General features: G+C 43.4%; 1 protein-coding gene across 1 annotated transcript in view; it reads right to left on the bottom strand.

Moving 5' to 3' along the window:
• The window catches only part of Igf2bp3 (insulin like growth factor 2 mRNA binding protein 3), a 134,486-nt gene that overhangs the window by 31,728 nt on the left and 83,197 nt on the right, over positions 1–19,561 (bottom strand). The window contains exons 4-6 of the mRNA XM_027429579.2: positions 17,983–18,034; positions 17,833–17,896; positions 3,908–4,189 (exon numbers count right to left, since the gene is read on the bottom strand). Coding sequence (XP_027285380.1) covers positions 3,908–4,189; positions 17,833–17,896; positions 17,983–18,034 — 398 coding nt within the window. The remainder of the gene's footprint in view (positions 1–3,907; positions 4,190–17,832; positions 17,897–17,982; positions 18,035–19,561) is intronic.

Here is a 19,561-nt window from a genome sequence, read left to right as displayed (position 1 = left end):
GTACCCTGTGGTACTACAGGTGGAGTCTAGGACGATGGGTGCAAGGAGCAAGCACCATTAAGGTAACACAGCAAGTGTCCTTAATCTTAAATGAAAATATGCAATCATACCATGTGTTATTTTTTAAAGTTACAAGTTAAAAGCTGCAAATAAGAAGTCCTATATAAAGATACAACAGCCTAAAACTTTTAACGACTCTGGGTTGGCAAGAATCTAATTCATTCTTTCAAAAATTTGTGCATTTTTATACTTTTAATTAAGCATGAATTAAGTTTGCTGTTGTAAGAACGTTAACGACCTTGAGTGTGTTTTAGGGAAATCTAAACAACTACTGGGTGTTCTTTTCTCATCTCCTAGGAACTCACTGCCAGAACAGCCCTGCAACAAGCCAATAAAACTAAGGCTTGCATCTCGTTTTATTAGAATTTGCCCCAGAATTAAAACCTGTAACTTAAGGTAATGTAGAAACAGTAAGAACTGCGAACATATAATACATGAAAGTGTGTCTAGATAACAGCTTCAATCCCAGGGACCATTTTCCCAACCCATCGTAAAACCCAGTCACCATCAGCCATGTGGTCTCCCCTAACTTGTTCACAGCCCCTCCTTTGGGAAACCCCACCCTTTTACAGGGCTGAGGGCTATGAAACTCTGATTCTAAGAAGGGACTGTTGCTCTGGTGATCAACATCCTCCCCTGGGACTATTCCAGAAACAGAGGTTCTGGTAATGATTAGTTACAAGGGCAAGAATTAATTAAAAGCATGGCAGAGCTCCCCAGCAGAACCATCAGATGTGAGGAACACCCCTCTGCTTTGCCCCCATCTGTCTGCCTTAAGTAAACAGTGCAGCTTCAACCACGCTCCTTTATCTGACAGACCTCATTAGCAGCTTGCAAAAGAACTAAGCTGCTAATGCAAAGAGCAACCACATACCAAGTTCCTGAAGGTAAGGGATGGAAGGAGGCCCAACACTCCACACTTTCAGATGAAAGGCAGGTAAACTGACTCACGTCCCCGCGTCTTAAACTATATGGATTACAACCTCATATGGGCCCCATTACTCAACACGAGGGCTGTGAAAATTTCTGCAATAGTAAAGTTTACTGAACACTGTTAGATTTCAAACTTGGGACAAATGGCTGAGGTGTCTAGTTAACATATCAAAGGGGATGCTGGTTGTTAGGTTCCCACCTGTCACAGGGTACAGCTGGCCTGCCCCACCCCACCCAATCTTTTCCAACCCAGGGTGCTGGGCTGCCTTCCCTATACAATCCAATCATTTTGTTTACCCTCTGTTTGTACCTTTGGGCCTCCTGGCTGCTACAACTGGTTCCCCTCTTCTCTCCTCTCCTCTCCTGGCCCAGCTCAGTCCTGCTCACTCTGAACTCTCCCAGATGTCCCTGTCTCTGGCTATGCTCTCCCATGAATCTACAATGCTCACTACAATATCTATAATCAACCTTCTCCACTGTATCTAGGAGCACTCAGGTTTCCTTCTCTTTTCCTTTTTATTTCTTCTTCTTTTTTTTTTTCTATTTAAACACATGGTGGTCAAAATTTATTTCTAAATATCAAGTGGAATGAATGAATCTGATGTGTTTCAGGAAGCACTCAGACATGGATCATGTGATTTCACCGCAGCCTTGGTTCTGAACAAACAACATGGGAACTTTGCATTGTACCACATGAGCCCTTACACTACAGAACACTGCCTTGCCATCTCACATTCAAGATTATGTGAAGAGCAGTGTTTTAACTGTACGCCCAAAGCTTTCTGTTCTTAGTGAAACAAGATAGAGAACAACAGACCTAACATTTTCCCACCATCATTCCTCAACACACATCACACTGGCATCTCTGAATGGAAGGAACTGTGCAGGAATATTTGATTTTAGAAATTGGTGTTTGAGTTGCTGATTTGAGTTTCATTTTTAAAAAGTTAATCATTAAATAATTTTGGCTTAGGATTCAGACAGAATTTCCAACAACGTACAGCAGGGCCTAAACATATTCGTACTGTTTTGTTCTACATATTTACGTGAAGCAGCAGTGCGTGCAACACCATGCAAAGAACCAAAGCATTGATCCACTCTGCGCAACCTGAAGATGCTCCGTGTCCCCAGGTGTCAGCTACTTAGCCAAGATTTAATTCTTTATATGGCAACAAAGAAGGCACCTATCTCATTACTACCAAATCAGTTTTCAACTTTAATCAACTGCAAAATTACATGAATACCAAGAATTATTTTAAAAGATTTTTTAGATTATGCTTGACTTGAACCTTACAGAGCATTTTCTGTCACGTGTAAAATTTCTCAGGTAAAAAGGGGTCACAAGTAAAATTTAAGAAACATCAACATAGATAATGGTTCAATTGTTCTCCCCACCCACTAATTATGTATTTGGAATCATTAATGTTGCACACAGGCACCCAGCACTCAGTGTCTCTTGCTTCAAAGCAGGTGTGAGGGGCTGGAGAGATGGCTCAGCCGTTAAAGGCTAGGCTCACAACCAAAGCAGGTGTGAGCAGGGTAGGGTGTCCCAGCAGGGCTGGATGAACTTACAACCGTCACTACCATACAATTCTTTTAGGTTCTGAATGAAACGAAGTCTCCCAGTTAACTGCAGGCAAGGTGCATCAAAGAGCATGGATGCCTCAGAGGCCACGGAACACATCTAGCCACAAAGGATACACAGCTCTATGGCACCATTTCCAGAAAAAACAAAAAACAAACAAACAAAACTCAGTTTCTCTAATCTCATGAAATCTTCATTCTTACTAAATGTAAAAAGTAAAACCATCCAGTCATTTCTACAGCTGGGTCACTCTGCAGAAAGACACTGTTTTGCATACAACCTCTTCTCCCAGCAACTTCATAAGTCATCATTGTGCCCTTAGGCAATGCACGGGCTTCCTGTGCATCAGGCAGTGACCCTACACACCAGGGCTGTGGTGATAAATGACAATGGTTCCCGCCTGACTCCAGCAAAGTGAGCTCTGATGTTTGATCAGGATTTTCCAATCCCTTAAAGCCTGCCAAACAGCATTATTAAACATCCTCAAGAAAAAGCCATTCTATTAGTAATGACATCAAATGAAAATAAAAGAAGGGAGGGGGGGAGGGCAGAAAGGAAGGGAGAGCCATTCTAACTTCAGGACAAACTTAAACCAGAGGATGAATTTTTTTTTTAATTTTACTTATTTTTTTAAAATTTTACTTAGTATTAATTCTTATGTGAGTGATGTGAGTATGGATATATGCGTGCCTGAGTAAAGAAGTCAGAGGGACTGGAAAGATGGCGAGTGCACACACAGACGCACACATTAATAAATATAATTTAATTTAAAACATTTTTGATAAGTCATAAGACAACTTTCAGGAGCCTGTTTTCTCCTTCTATTGTGGGATGCAGGGATGGAATGCTGGTGGCAGTCCTGCCTGGTAATTGCTTTCAGGATGAGCTATCTTCAAACTCACTACAGAGCTAAGAATGCCCAGGAACTCCTGCCCCTCCCTCCTGAGACAGGTGTGTACCACCACACCACCCGGGGGTGGACTATTAGTCTCCACTGAAGTGAACACATGATAAAAATGCCATCTTCACACTGATGCCAAGACAAAACGGGGACTCTGTAGGCTGGCTGGGGGCGGGAGAATGACCTGTCCACTGCCTTTCCCATCACGGTGACATCAAGTACTGTTTGTTTTCCATTCATGTGAGGTTTTATACTGCCAGCCAGGCGTGATCACGTCACAAGGCTTCCCCTGCCGCATTCCCCAGCACTGTAAAGGAGAGCCCCCAACTCTCTTCAGAAGGACACCAAGTTCCCACACATCACACCCTGACACTAAACACAGAGGGAGGAAGACAACAGCAGCGTGGCCACCATTCCCACATACTCACTTGGACTGGGTCTGCTTGGTGATGTTCCGAATGGTGGCACCTTCCTTCCCTATAATGGCTCCAACAAACTGCGTGGGGACCAGCAGGCGCAGAGGCAGGTCGCAGGGCTTCTGCTTGGACACTGACCCTGGAGATGCCTGCCTGGACGAGCCCCGCTGTCCTGGACCCCGGCGTCCTCGGAGCTGCAGGGAGGGATTTTGCTGGGCAGCCGTTTCATCGGGGATGTAGGCGACCTTCAAGGTGAAGTTCTCTAACTGGAATCCATTCAGTTTGTCTAAGGCTCTGAAAATTCACAAGAGACAGTGGGTGGTGGGTGGAGCGGGAGCGGTGGCATGGTAACCTTGTCCACAGCGGCCACCCATCTCTTCCTCCCAGAGCTATCGGCGACGAAAGCTGCTGTTCCGGACAAACCCTACCACCACCACCACCACCACCACCACCACCACCACACTCCTCTATGAAGTCTGCACTTAGGGAAGGCCAACGGCTTCCAAGGCAAATAATTTCCATCTACCAGTGAGAGACAGAAACAAAAATCAAGTTAAATTCTTTTTTTAAAACAATTTTATTTTAGGTGAATTGGTGTTTTGCCTACAGTGTAGCTCTGTGTGCGGGTGCCAGATTCCCCTGGAACTGTAGCTGCAGACAGTTGTGAACTGCCATGTGGGTGCTGGGAATTGAACCCATGTCCTCTGAAAGAGCAGTCAGTGCTCTTAACCAATGAGCTATCTCTCCAGCCCCAAGTTAAATTCTTGATTCAGTTCAATCAAGAATCACTGTTGAACTGCTTGACTCATGGTGTGAGACAGTCTAACAAACAGCCGTAGAATATATACTCATTCTATCAGTTCTGTTTCTCTAGAGTTCTAATACAAACATTCACAAAAATGTAATAATAAAGTCTATTGCTTTTGTGTAATTAATACATGCTATTAAAAATATTTGCAACAACCATGGTAAACTTAAGGAAAAAAAAAGTTAGTAATGGCTTGGAAATATACCAAGGGAAGGAGCGCACAGCTCTAAAGGGGTTGAAGAATCGGTGAGCAAACAGCCCTACCAACTACAGGACACTGGTCTTACACTGGTAAGATTTCAGGATGAGCCACAACCAGAAAATAACTGCAATTCCCTCATCTGGGTAGGGTTTTGATCTCAAGAAGATGAACAAAGGGAAGAGAAGGAGGGAGGAGGCAAGGAAGCTGTTCTATCCACACACTGACTGCACTTTGTATCTGCTTGGGGAGGGCCTGAGCCTTCGCCCACCTTTTCAACTTTACTGTAACATTAATACATTTATATGGCATTGCACACATCCAGATTTTTAAAATGAAATTTCTTACTGGTGGGGATGCTTGGGGCACATGTGGAGGTCAGGGGACTTTGGAGTCAGCTCTCTCTCTCTCTCTCCACCTTTATGTAGGTTCCAAGAACCAAACACAGGCTGTCAGGCTGCACTGTAAGAAGGCATGGACCTTTACCTGCTGAGCCATCCGCATCCGCTCCAGAAACCCTGTGAGGGCCCTGCCTCAGTAACCCCTCACCTTCGCAACTGTGGAAATCTATGTAAGGACATGTAAGCGCACACACACACACACACACACACACACACACACACACACACACACACACACAATGTACCTTCTCAGGTCACCTCTCTTATTTCTACATGACATAAGCTCCATCCCGTTATAGTCCGTCTACCTTGCATACTTTTGGCGAGGAAGCTGAGCAATACTTTGGTGCAGCACATAGAGAAGACTTTAAGAGTTCATACACTCTTAACTCACACCTTCCTAACTGCAGAGCACAGCAAAATGGATGGGGTGAGGGCTCTCCCACTTTTCCCGGGCAACTCAAGCTCTTGTCAGATTCTGTGTGAACAAACTCGGAGCTCAGCTCATGCAGGTGAAGATAAAAGCATAAAGCACTCTCTCTCCCATGGCTCCATGGAGTCGTTTCTGGCTTCTAAGTCTATTTCCTGACTTGAACATCTACTTTCCAATTCTTAGATGTAAATAGGAAGATCAAAGGAGTCTTAGTACTACACAGGTCTCTGAGAAGACGGGAGGCACAGGAGAGAAGCCACGAGAGCTCATGGTGTCTTTGGACATAGACTCCGTGCTTTCCCCTCATTTTTATCTTGTCCTATATTCCCTAGCACACAAATGAACCCTTGTCCAAGATCTGCAGTTCCCAAGTCCAGCAGGGACAAGGCACACTTTCACTTTTCCCATAGCTGCTAAGTACAGCATCTCTGAGCATGCATCAGTCCTGCACATTTCACAAACGTGTGGGCGTGGCTAGCAGCTTCTGAAGCTGTAGTTGTGGTGTGCAATGTTCTATGGCTAACTTTTCTCCAGATATATCATGTCCTGGGATACTTCCCCATAATTCTATGTCAGAGGGCGTTCTCCACACAAGCACCAGAGGACTTCCTACCAATGCCTGGCGACAGGACCCTCACACACTGGTCTTTTGTTCTCTTCTCTCCCTTCCTTTTAAGCAAATGTAGACTAAGGGCTATAAAATATATTGCCCATTTCTCAAGGGAGAAAATGGAGAGGTTTTATTAATACATTTTACTATACAAAATTGAAGCTTCAACAATTATAAGGATTTAAGGTAATTTTAAGCCATTTTGAATGTCAGAAATTATTAAAGGTTTTTCCAAAAATCTCACCTAAATGAAGGGATCGCAACTCCTTTGTTATAAAATTGGGCACTGCTGTCTTCAGCAGTTAGAAGACTCTTACCATGGAATGAAGCCAGGAAAGTTACAAAAAAGTGAGACAGACACAGAGCCATCCTTCTTCATGGGGACAGACAGAGGAGAGTATACACTGCCAGATGCTTCTGTGTATTCTGGAACAATCTAAACAAAGTCGCACGTGTCCTAAGAAACAGCTCTCGACTTGGTGGAAACTATGACAGAACACTTTACTGCTCTGCTTTAAATGGTGTGCCTCTGAAGGAAGAGACTCTCCCAGGCAGGAGGAGGAGGAGGCATAAAGCTGTGGTACCATGTTAGTTCTCCCAAGCAGGGAGAAGTCAGCCCTGACATCATGTGCATCCAGCTGTGTGTGTGCCAGACCACAGCACTGTAAACGACGCCAGAACAGAGTACAGGAGTCATCTAGCTGCACAGCAATGGCTAACGCTCCTTAGTTTATGATTTTAAGTCAACGGCTGAAATCTTCCTATGCACATGGTTTGCTACTCAGCTCTGTCATGGGGTGGTGGTGATCTGCCCAGTCCATGAAAGAAAGCTGTAGTTCTTTCAGTTTTCCTCCTGTAAGACCCGAGAGGAGCAGGTTTAATAACCGTTCAACAGAACTCAGGAATCTTAGCCACCATATGTATTGCTTAGATCCTGCTTTTAATCGGTTGCTATTTGAAATCATTCAGAAGATGCTGAAGGGGCCATCAAGATGGCTCAGTGGGTAAAGGTGTTTGTGACTTACTAGCCCAAGACTGAAGACCTGGGTTTGATTCCAGTGGAAGACAGAATCAACCCTGGAATTTTTCCTGAGTTCCCCACAATCACAGGCTCGCCCGTACCCACATACACCTGCACACCTGCACAGAAAGTAAGAAATTTAACTTTAAAATAATAAAAATGTGTTTGAGAATTTTTCTGGTTTATAACAACTAATTGTATTAAGTTTATTGGGGTAACAAAAAAGTCCTCTCTAGAATAGGAAATTCAGCGTAAGGACCAATGGGAGGGAGAAGAATAAAGAAATGATAACCAAGCCGGGTAGTGGTGGCACACACCTTTAATCCCAGCACTGGGGGTGGGGTGGGGGGGAAGGGGCAGAGGCAGACGGATCTCTGTGAGTTCGAGACCAGCCTGGTCCACAAGAGCTAGTTCCAGGACAGCCAAGGCTACACAGAGAAACCCTGTCTCTAACCTCCCCCTCCCCCCCAAAAGAAAGAGAGAGAGAGAGAGAGAGAGAGAGAGAGAGAGAGAGAGAGAGGGAAATGATAACCAGAAGTTAAACTTATCCCCACACAGCAATCTGAATGGCAAAGTGGATGGCTTGTAGCTAGCATTCTCATCTAGCTTGACTAATAGGTAACCATTCTACCCAGGAAGACGATTTGCTGCCCCACATATACACTAAAGATAAGACTGATGGGCTCTTTCAGTGTCTTGTCTTGTGCCTACAAAGTACATGCTCTTCCACAGAGAGATGCCAGCATCCATTTCTCCCTTAGCGCTGCCATCTGAGGTGTGTACTAACAAGACACAGTTTAACGACCTCTGCAGTTCTCTCCTTGTACCATGACAGTTTCAAGGCTTCCAACAAAACTCATGGTATTTGCAGGGGGAACCTTTGGGGGGGTGAATGCAGATGAATAAGGGGACAAGGTAGATCCCTAATCCAACAGAACTGTGGATTCATCAGAAGAGGTGAGACCTGAGCTGGGATGGCCAGCTTTGCCACGAGGTTCTGCATCGCCTCAGTACTCTACAAGGTCCCTACAAGCAGCAGCAGCAGCAGCAACAACAACAACAAAACAAAACAAACAATAACAACAACAACAAAAAAAAACACCAAAAAATTCCTCGTCACACATAGGCACTCAATCTTGGCTTTCCTAGAGGTTCATATAAGCCTTTTTGCCTGTTGTGGCTTCAGTGGCAGCCACAGGGAAAAGGGAGGCATACCAAGAATTAGAGGTGATAATTGAGCACAAACTACCAAAATCCTAGAAATACCATTGCATGGATGCATCTTAATTACGGACAAAGCACCATCACTTACCTACAAAGGGCTCCAAGACTAAACTGTTTCTAAAACAAAAACAAAAACCAATACCGAGGGCTCAAAAGTCAGTTAGTCAATACAGTGCTTGCCATGGAAGCATGAGGACCTGCATTTGATTCCCAGGCCCCACATAAAAGGCCATGAACGGTAGCACACACTTGCAATCTCAGCCCAGGGGAAACAGACAGGTGGATCCTCGGGGCTCAGTGAGTTCCAGTTCCCAGCAAGAGACTGTGTGTCCAAAAGACAAGACGGGGGCCAGTGAGATGGCTCAGCCAGTAAAGGCACCAGCTGCCAAGGCTGATAATCTAAGACCTGGACCCAGGACTCAGAGGGTGGAGAGTCGGAACCGATTCTCAGAAGTTGTCCAGACCCCCATACATATACCATAGCATGTGCATGCATGTATACATGCAAATAACTAAACATAACTTACAAAGAAAAAAACCACAGAACAGTAGAGTAAAACTAAATTTGAAAGCTATAATATATATAGACTCCATAGGTGGAAAATCTGTTTCTGAATGACATGAAATTTGTTTATCCTGTTGCATGGCCTATTTCTTTCATTTCTTCTGATGTTTTTGATTTGTTTTTACTGAGACAGGGTCTGGTTACATAGCTTGGACCAGTCTGGAACGAATAACCCTCTTGCATCACTCTTCTGCCCTTCTTTTCCCGAAATTCTACTCACAGAATTTTTAAAGTCTGAAAGGGATTTTCCTCCTCATAGCAATCAGCCAAGTTACTTCAAACACTTGTGATGTTAACTTCATGAGCTACAGAGCATTCTGTAAGAATGGACTCAAAGCTCTTGACAATTCTGGGGTTTAGTTTTAGTTTGAGACAGGGTCTCATGTAGACTGGCTTCCCACTTGCTTTGTAGCAAGGATGACCTGTTGGGATTACATGTATGTACAACCACATCAATTTATACAGTGCTGGGACTCAAACCCAAGCCCTCTACCAACTGGGCTACATCCCTTTGCCTGGGCTGTGCTTTCTGATAAAAACAGAAATAAGAATCTAAGCAAAGCTGGGTGTAAGGTCCAAATGCCTACACACTTAGTAGGTTCACTTTCACACACACACCCTCAGAGAGCAGCATGTGAGAATTTTTATGTTGACTTCCTGAGAGAGGAGAGCCAGAGTCAGCAGTGTCTCTAGTACAGAACCTCTCTTTTACAACTTCTAAACTTTTACTGCATTACATAGTAATACAAGATTTAAGCTTAAAATAACATGTATTTCTGAAACGTGTGACTGACTTTTCTCAGCCACAAGATGGCAAGAAATTTCGAGGGTAGAATCTGTCTTAGTCACAGCTGTGTCAGACGAATCCTCGACGGTGAGAAGCACAGTGCACTGAGGAGCAGCAATGGACATGTTAAGAAATGCACACTCCCTGCCCCAAGACAGGGTCTCTCTGTGTAGCCCTGGCTGTCCTCAGAGTCACAGAGGACATCTGCCTGCCTCTGTCTCCTAAGTGCTAGGACTAAAGTTGTGCGCCACCACACCTGACTTTCAGATGGTAGAATGTTTAAAGGTTTTCAAAAGAAGGCAAAGAAATAAGGCCACCAGAACAGGCATTCAGCAATCTCCCAAAATGCTGGAGTTTATCTTGTATTCTCCATCCAGCAGGAATCCGGCTCTACCAGGCACTCCTATGATGGCTGTAAAGATGGGACACTCTCACAGTGGCAAGATTTCACAAAGCCCTATCCCGGGAGAACATGGAGCATTAGACATACAAACAAATGGATTCAAGCTCTGTGAAGATCACACAACTGGAAAAGTAATTCTGGGGCTGAAAGGATGGTCAGCAGGTAAAGGTGTTTTCTGGGCAAGTCTGATGACCTAAGTTCAATGCCCAGAACACACATATCAGCGAAAAGAGAGAACCAACTTTATAGTCATTCTCTGAGCTCTCCGTGATCACTGAGGTAACCCTCACCCCACATACCCCTAATGATTTTTTTTTGTTGTTTTTTTTGTTTTTTTGTTTTTCGAGACAGGGTTTCTCTGTGTAGCTTTGGAGCCTATCCTGGCACTCGCTATGGAGACCAGGCTGGCCTCGAACTTACAGAGATCCGCCTGCCTCTGCCTCCCGAGTGGGGGGATTAAAGCATGTGCCACCAACGCCCGGCCCCCCTAATGATTTTTTAAATAAATGTTTATCCTGTGGATACACTCATACATACACATAAAAATAATATCTACAAAACTGATTTTTTTCCCCCTGAGAAAGGATTTCTCTGTGGCTTTTGGAGCCTGTCCTGGAACTAGCTCTTGTAGACCAGGCTGGTCTCGAACTCACAGAGATTTGCCTGCCACTGGCTCCTGAGTGCAGGAATTAAAGGCGTGCACCACCACCGCCCGGCTAACAAAACTGATCTTCTAACGGTTCATAACTGGGGGGGGGGGGGACACGACTGGATTTAAGTATTCAATTTGGATATAGTTAATGAGATCATTACACATCCCTGTCATCACTTTCTATGCATGTACAGAAATATATTTACAGAGGCACATTTAAATATTTAAAGCAGTTGTTTTGGTGAAAGAAGAGAGAAAACCATGTGTATCTGTCTTGTGTGTTGGGGTGCATAAAAATGGCTTCAATTCATCTTGACTTAAGGTCAGAGAGTTCAAAACTATCCTTACTCTTCCAAAGATAAAGTCATAAGCCCTAAAGGTCTTAGGCATGGGTGTCTTATCTAAATAACTATTGCCTTGGTCTAAGGTGTGGTTACTCTTAACCCTCAAGGTCAGACAATGAGAGTTTTAGTCTAAGGGACCATCTCTGGGAGGTCAGCACTACACACATCTTTACACCTTCGACAGCCTGAGCCAAAGATTATCATCAAATTTAAGAGTCCCACTGTGTCATACAAATAACCATCTTCCATCTTCCTCCTTGGCTTCTTTTTCCTTTCCTAGTAATGCCATGACTGTTGCCTTTTGAGGAGCTGAATTTCCACTTAAAAAAAAAAAAAAACAAACTGGACTGTGTTGATTTAACTTTTTGAAAGCTTTTAAGATTTATTGTTTCATTTGACTGCATGCTCGGAGTCACTGGAGGTGTGCATCCTCCTACAACCAGAGTTATAGAAGGTGGGAGCTGCCCCAGGTGGTGCTGGGATTTGAATCCAGTCTTCAGTGCACTGCTGAGTCATCTCTCTAGCCCAGAAAGTTATTATTTTAAAACATGGTATTGTTGGCCGGGCGTTGGTGGCGCACCCTTTAATCCCAGCACTCGGGAGGCAGAGGCAGGCAGATGGATCTCTGTGAGTTCGAGACCAGCCTGGTCTACAAGAGCTAGTTCCAGGACAGCCTCCAAAGCCACAGAGAAACCCTGTCTGGAAAAACCAAAACCAAAAAACAAAAACCATGGTATTGCATTACATAGGATATTCTCACTCCAGTCTATTCTCCCCTGTATGCCACTGTCCTTATCCTTTCTTACTCCTCTTACTCCTCGTTAGTTTCCTGGGGTCCCACAGTGACATTTAATTCAGGTTCACATCAAGTATGCACACACATCTTATATTTAAAATCTAGGAAGCATAAATGAAAGGTAACATTCATCTTTCTCAGACTGGCTTAATTCCCTTTGGATGATCTCTAGATGCACCCAATTTCCTGTAAATCATGTAACTTCATTGTTTTATGGCTGTAAAAATTCCCAGTGTATATATACCCCACTCCTTCTTTGTGCATTCCTCTGTTGTGGGATACCTCAGCATGTGCCATATTCTAGACACGTAAATAACACTGGAATAAACATTATGTACAAGTGAGAGGCTCACCTGGACAGATAACCAAAGGACTCCAGAGCTATGCAAGACCTCCACATTGATCACCATAGTGGCTGAACTGGTTTCTATTTCCACCACCAATACATAAGGCTTCCCTTCTGCCCACATCCTCACCAACATTTGACTATTATGGCTGAGGGAAATGGGATTCCAATGTAGTAGGTTTATCTTACATTACTAGCAAGGTTGAACTCTTTTTTTTTCATGTTTATTGGTTATCTTTTGAGAGAGGTCCATTCATTTTATTGGGTCATTTATTGACTGGATTGTCTGTTTTTTTCTTCAGTCTTTTATTTTGATGTATATTCAAGATGTTAATCCTCTGTCAAATGTGTGAATGTGTGGCCAGCAAAGATTTCGTGCCCTTTGGTAGGCTGTCTCTTCACTTGATTATTTATTGCCTTCACCGTTGTAAAGGTTTTATGTTTCGTGAGGTTCCTATTTGTTAACTGCTAATACGGTTTCCCCTTTCAGTAGTGACACCTCCAGCATTATTCTGTGTTCAGGATTATTTATGTCACCCAGGGTCTTTTGTGGTTCCATATGCTATGACATGGACTGCATTAAATTTGGGGATTTCTTTTGGTAGCATAACCAGTTTCACAGTATTAACTCATGTGTCTACCAGCATGTGTAGTCTTTCCATCTTCTAGTCTCAAGTTCTTCAAATGTTTTAAGTTTTTCATTATAGAAGATTCTGGTTTTTGCTTCCATGGTTAGGTTTATTCAAAAGTAATTTATTTACTTATTTATTTATTGGCTTGCAGATGGGATTATTGCCCTGATTTCTTCCTCACTAAGTGTGTCATCGGAAGGCTACTGATTCTTTTTAATGTTAATTTGTACCCTGATACTTCGCTCAAAGTGGTGGTTGGCTTTAAGGGCTTTCTGAGGGAATCTTAAGCATTTAGAATAACAGCATCTGCCAGTGAGGATAGCCAGACTTCCCTTTTGATTAGTGACCCTTTTGCTTCTCTGTTGTTTGAGTGCTCCAGGAAAGACTTCAAGCACTGTATGGAGCAAGAGTGGAGAGGCCAGAGCTCTTGGTCATGGTTTTAGTGGAAATACTTGGAGGTTTTCTCCATTTAATCTGAGAGTGGTTACAGGTTTGCTGTAATATCCTTTATTAAACTGAGATGTATTCCTTCTAGTCCTAGTGTCTTTAGGGATTCTCTCATGAAGAGATGTTGGATGTCTGTTAAAAGCCTTTTCTGAGCCAGGTGGTGGTGGCACATGCCTTTAATCCTGGCACTTGGGAGGCAGAGGCAAGAAGATCTCTGTAAATTCAAGGCCAGCCTGGTCTACAGAGCAAGTTCCAGGACAGTCAGAATGCTGAGAGCTGTGCAGCCTAGTCTCAAATCAATGTATGAATGAATGCCTGTCCTACAGAGCTCTGCAAGGCAAGGCCTGTGGAGATGGTCTCTTACTTGGCAAGAACCAGTGGACCACAAGGCAGTACAGGACTTTGCTGAATTTGTGTGGCTTGCAGGCTCTTTTCTATTTCATTATATTGCAGATTCCAGTTCTGGAAAGGAGAGTAAGGCATGCATACATAGAACAGAGGGAAAGCTCCAGGAATACACACAGTGGCAACTGTTGAGAGTAAGTTCCCTGGACACCAAGCATGCAGAGTCAATGGTAGGATCTGGTATGCTCCAAGAGGGAAAAACGCAATGCAAACTGTAGGATGGATACATCCATCTTTATCATACATAGGAGCTTATATTGGTGTGAGGATGATATGGTGTGATGGGGAAAGAGCGCCTTACCAAAGCCTGCCTTTTATAGACACACTAAGACAGGGGACTCTCTTGTGGAAAGGGAACTATGTAAAAATGTATCTTGCAGACATGAAAGAATTGTCTGGGTTTGAATATTGTTGTCCTTAAAGCACTGTGCCTATGTCTATTACTTTTTAACTTTGTAGCCCTAAGTAGCTACCAGCTGACATAAGTGCTGGAGAACAGGATGTTATTTAGTTAAGCCTGCAAAAATGCTGAACCCTGTGTCCAGAATAAGGTTATGCAGGGGGTGGAAAAGTGTATTTGGGGAAACTTAAATGGGAACAATAGGGACTTTTATAATGATTATTAAGTATTCCTTAAAAGTCAAAAATAGAAGCTAATAGTAAAAACTGTACATAAGCTGGGCTGTGGTGGCGCACACCTTTAATCCCTGCACTCGGGAGGCAGAGTCAAGGGAATCTCTGAGTTTGAGACCTGCCTGGTCTACAAGAGCTAATTCCAGAACAGCCTCCAAAGCCACAGAGAAACCCTATCTCAAAAAAACAAAACAAACAAACAAAAAACTGTTCATGTAAGCCTTGCAAAAGCAAACTAATCCAAACAAAACTAAACAAAAAACTTTGTTAAAGTATAAATAAAAATGGCTCAAGCTAATTGGGACCACTTGAGTGGAATCCACCTGGTGGTCAGAATCTGTGCCGATGTCCCCTCCCTGTCTCAGGATCCGAACCTGAGCTGAGGCTGAACCCTGGCAAAAAAGCCTTTTCTGCAGGTATGAAAACTGTTTAATGACTTCTGTCTGTGAGGCTATTTATGTATACAGTTATTGACTTGCACATGTTGAAGCATTGACACATCTGGAATGAAGTCAAGCTGATCATGGTGAAATATCTTTATGATACATCACTTAATTCATTTTCTAAGTACTCTATTGAGAAATTCTACGTTCATCTACATCTACGTTCATCTACATCTACGTTCATCAGAAGGAATTGCTTATAACTTTCTCTTGTTGTTGTCTCTTTATCTAGTTTTGGTATACAGTAAGTACTGGCTTGATAAAGAGTCTGGCAGTTTTCCTATATTTTCTAGTTTATGGACTGGGTTGTGGAGCATTGGTATTCTTCAAATAGCTGATAGAATTTAGCATGGACCCATCTGGGCCTGAACGTTTTTTTTTTAGCTGGGGACTTCTTATTAGGGTTTCAGTCTCATTGCTTATTGCATATCTACTTGAAATTTTTATGCTTAGTTTAATTCTGTTAGGTCATAAGCATCTAGACATTATTCATTTCTTTTAGATTTTTCCAATTTAGTGGAATATATTTTTTAAGGTAAATTCTAATGGTTTTCTGAATTTCAATGGTTATCTGGTATAATGTCCCCTTTTCAAATAAGTCGATTTGGATTCTCTCTCTTTTCCTTAGTTTGGCTAAGGATCTGTCAACTTTGTTTATCTTTACAAAGAGCCAACTATGTTTTGATACTTTGTATTATTTTTTTCAGTCCCATATCAATAATTTCTGCCCTAATCTTAATTACTTCTTTCCATCTGATGGGGGCAGTAGGAAAAGTAAACAGAAAGGAAAACTTGGGGAGAGAGAAGTTTTGACAAAGTTATAATGAAAAGAGTGACAAAGAAATATAACCACTGGGTGGTGGTGGCCTTTAATCCCAGCACTTAGGAGGCCAAGGCAGGTGGATCTCTGTGAGTTTGAGGCCAGCCTGGTTTACAGTGTAAGTTCCAGAACAGGCTCCTAAGCTACACAGAGAAACCCTGTCTTGAAAAACAAAAACAAAAAACAAAACACACACAAAAAGGAAGAAATGTAACAAATCAGACAACCTGGAAAAGCCCCAGCTCTCAGGACACTGAGACACGGAGGCCCTACAAACCATGATGTGTGCCTTCTTTGGAAATGTCTGTCAAAGGGAAAATGAAAAAGAAAATAGACAAGAAGGAGGAGAAGAAGGAAAATAGAAGAGAAAAAGTGCAAAGATGGTAACAAATCAGGGCAGAGCTGGCTTGCAAAACCAATAGGAGTATTAACAAAGGAGCAACCAATGTCAGGAGAGAGAGAGTGATGAGGGCAAGTCCAAGTACAGTCTTCTTCGCTGTTGCAGTGTTTCTGTGCTCCTTCCCCAGCTCCCAGATGCCATTCACGCTTCTGGGCAGATCTTTGCAAGCTCAGATCACAGATGATGCTGCCAGCAGGGGTGGTCCTCCATTGGTTAAATCACAGCTCTGGGCAAGTTCTTCAGGGAGCGGGTGGGCTGTGAATGCTGTTCTTGCTCCTAGCAGAGCCTTGCCAAGGGTCATTTTCCTGTCATTCTGGGTAAGGCTGGGGGACAAATGCTAGCCCTAAACCTTCAAAGTCATCTCCAAGCTCCCAGTCACCCACCTGGATGGCTGTGCTGCAGGTCTTTCACCAGCTGACTGGAAATGGCAGGTCATGCCCCCTCAAGTCCTTCCTGACAGCTGGTAGATATTCTGGAACCTGAGTCTGTGACCCTGCAGACTGTCTTTGATCAGCTTCTCCCTGGCTGAACAATGTTTAGTTCTGATACAAAGTTCATCCCCTTAAGTCTAGAGGCAATCTGCCTGCTTGCTTTGGGGCCTTCAAGCCACCCACTTGGCAGGGGTCTTTTAAAAAAATCTTTCTCCAGCTAAGGAGCAACTGGCTAGACTGTGCCAGCAAACAGGGCTCCCATGGGTTGCCAGAAGTCTCCTAGTACAGATAGGCAGGCAGCACTCAGTGTAGGTGTGCTTCAAGATCTGCACAGGACTCCTTCCCTCCATGCAGAGGCTATCCCTCAAGTTCAACCTGAATTCTCAATGTTAAACATCATTTCCCATCTCCCTTTTAGGACTTATGGATGGCCAAAGTGGTCCTTGCAACTCTCCCACAGAAAGGACCAGTCCATTTGTTCCTGCCGCCTGTCTGGAGGTAGGTGAGACTTCCAGCCCCAGCGCTGGCTACTGGGTATTACTTTGTACCATCCCTCTACTCATGTCCTAGGCAGAGATACCTAAGGCAGTTCCTGTGGGTCCCTTATTTTCTTTCCCAATGCCTACAAAATGACCATGGGTTAGTTTGAAAAGCTGTTAGCTGAAAGGTGTACTGGTTCAGTGTCTGCTCACTCTTAGTGAGCTCGGTAATCATGACTGACTTCAGGGTGGAAAATGCCAAGACTGAACTGCTGTTAGTTTAACACAGAGTCCACTTACCAGCTGCAGATAAAGCAGTGCTAAAGCACCAAAGGAGAATTAAGGAGGCAAATTACACAATCTGGAAAAAATATTCAGGCCCAAGGCTTTTTGCAAATAGGGTGTAGTTTTATCTCCATACATCACTCACTCTGCAAGTGGTATTAAAGGTAAATTAAAAGTGGAACAAACCTTAAATCCATGCAGAATCCCACTAGTCATACAGATTTTAAAAAGGCATAACTGCAGAACCAAATGTACAAAATAAAGTCTCCTTTTGTGGCCCACCAGCCCTACGTCAATTTAAAACAGCACACAACATAAGTGACTGTACCCAACCTAGTTGTTACAGACAGACAAGGAGTTTCCAACTGCTTACTGTCTAGCTTGGTCCTTACTGGAGTAGGTTACATTTACAACTGCAGTTTCCGAGTCCGTGTTCACTAGGAGAAGAGAGAAAGAGAATCGGTTAGTTTTCCTTCTGCTTCGTTCCTTTTATAAATTTGAAAGCAATTCAGAAGACAGGTACCTTGCTCACAGCTCTCCACCACTCCATACTGGACTAGTAAACTATCCAGCACCTAGCAGGAGGGGAAGAGAAAATCATTAAGTTTTGAGTTTCCCAAGTTATTAACCAGGGCAGGAATATATGTTCTCAAATCACAAGTAATCATGAGAGATAAGAGTCAAAGAACTTCCCGGGACTTTGCACCACAGAACCACAAGGATCACTCCACTGCTGCTCTCTGTTGCCTATGCCTGTTCCTGGATTTCAGCTCTTTGCTGGTGGGTTCCTGCTGCCCTCAGCATATCCACTCTCCAGGCGGAAGGCAAGTTGCTCATTAATTCTCATACACAAATGCATCCTATATCTCACTTGCTCCACGTATTCAAAGTGATAAGACAAGCCTACATTAAAGAGTTTTATCTGCAAGATGATCCTTTTCAAAAACAAAAACTTCCCTTTTTTTTAGCACTACTGGTTCTAGCAAGACAAGATCAGCATGAGGCACACACAGCAACTGAAAAGCAGCACACGTGAAGTAGCTGTCAGCGTGCAGGCTCTTAGGAAAGGTGTGAGCATTTCTAGATCGAAACAAGAGTGGAAAATGTAAACACAACGCTGTTTTCCTCTCTCTGAGCTGTAGCCTATCCTGACGGAGAAGTTATTGAAACGTTAACTATAGGTTCATTGTAACAAGAACCGCCATGGCTGCATCTCGTCATACAAGACAACTTCAGCTTGCCCTCTGCTTCCAAGGTTTCCCCCCTTGAAATGTTAAGTCAGTTCCAGTGTATTTACAGCAAATGGCTTATTAATTTAATTTTCAACATATGAAAGGCAGTAAGTAGTTCCTGAAGATGCTCTTGGACTCTGGACACAGTAAACTGTTAAGAAGCAGGCTACATTTAAAGGCAATTCCCTGCTTCATCGTGAGTCTTAAGCTCCTCCTTCAAAGGATACCACACCTCGGTGCATCTTTTAAGCTTCTGCCGACTAGTTGACTGGGAACATGCTGTCTTCCAGGAAGGTTGACTCCTAACTTGTTAACAGACTGTTTTCCTTTCTTGTGAGACAGACGCTCACATAATGTGGGCTGGCCTCCAACTCACTGTGAAGCTGTAACTTGGACATGCTGTAAGCTGAGGTACAGGCGTGGTTGGAGAGGAGGGGAGCGGGCAGTAAGGGATAATTACCCATTTAATATGTTTACTTAATTATTCTTCGTTCTTCCTAAAAGCAATTTGCTCAGTAATTAAATATATTAGCTTTCAGCTTCGCTTTTGCCACCTCAACTTTATTACTCCAGAGACAGATCTAAGCCCTGCAGCCTGCAGACTGCAGATAGTGAGGGTGAAACCTAACGATAAATAAGCCAGTGGAGCCAATGCTCTCCCAGGGCTCTGCTGGCAGGAGAGTCAAGACTTCCAACTGAACTCGGTATGATGTTCATATACGCATGCATGCATACAGAATGCACACACACAAATGCGTGTGTATGCACAAGTAAAATTTGAAGTTTAGGAAATGTATAGCAAAAGTTTACTGCATATTATTTACAACAGGGTTAACATTCAAAACAGAACTTCTGAACACTTAAACTGTT

This window comes from Cricetulus griseus, chromosome 8 (assembly GCF_003668045.3).
Source record: "Cricetulus griseus strain 17A/GY chromosome 8, alternate assembly CriGri-PICRH-1.0, whole genome shotgun sequence".
Taxonomy (NCBI): domain Eukaryota; kingdom Metazoa; phylum Chordata; class Mammalia; order Rodentia; family Cricetidae; genus Cricetulus; species Cricetulus griseus.
The sequence above is the reverse complement of the archived record's forward strand: the minus strand, read 5'-3'. Positions and strand labels throughout refer to the sequence as shown.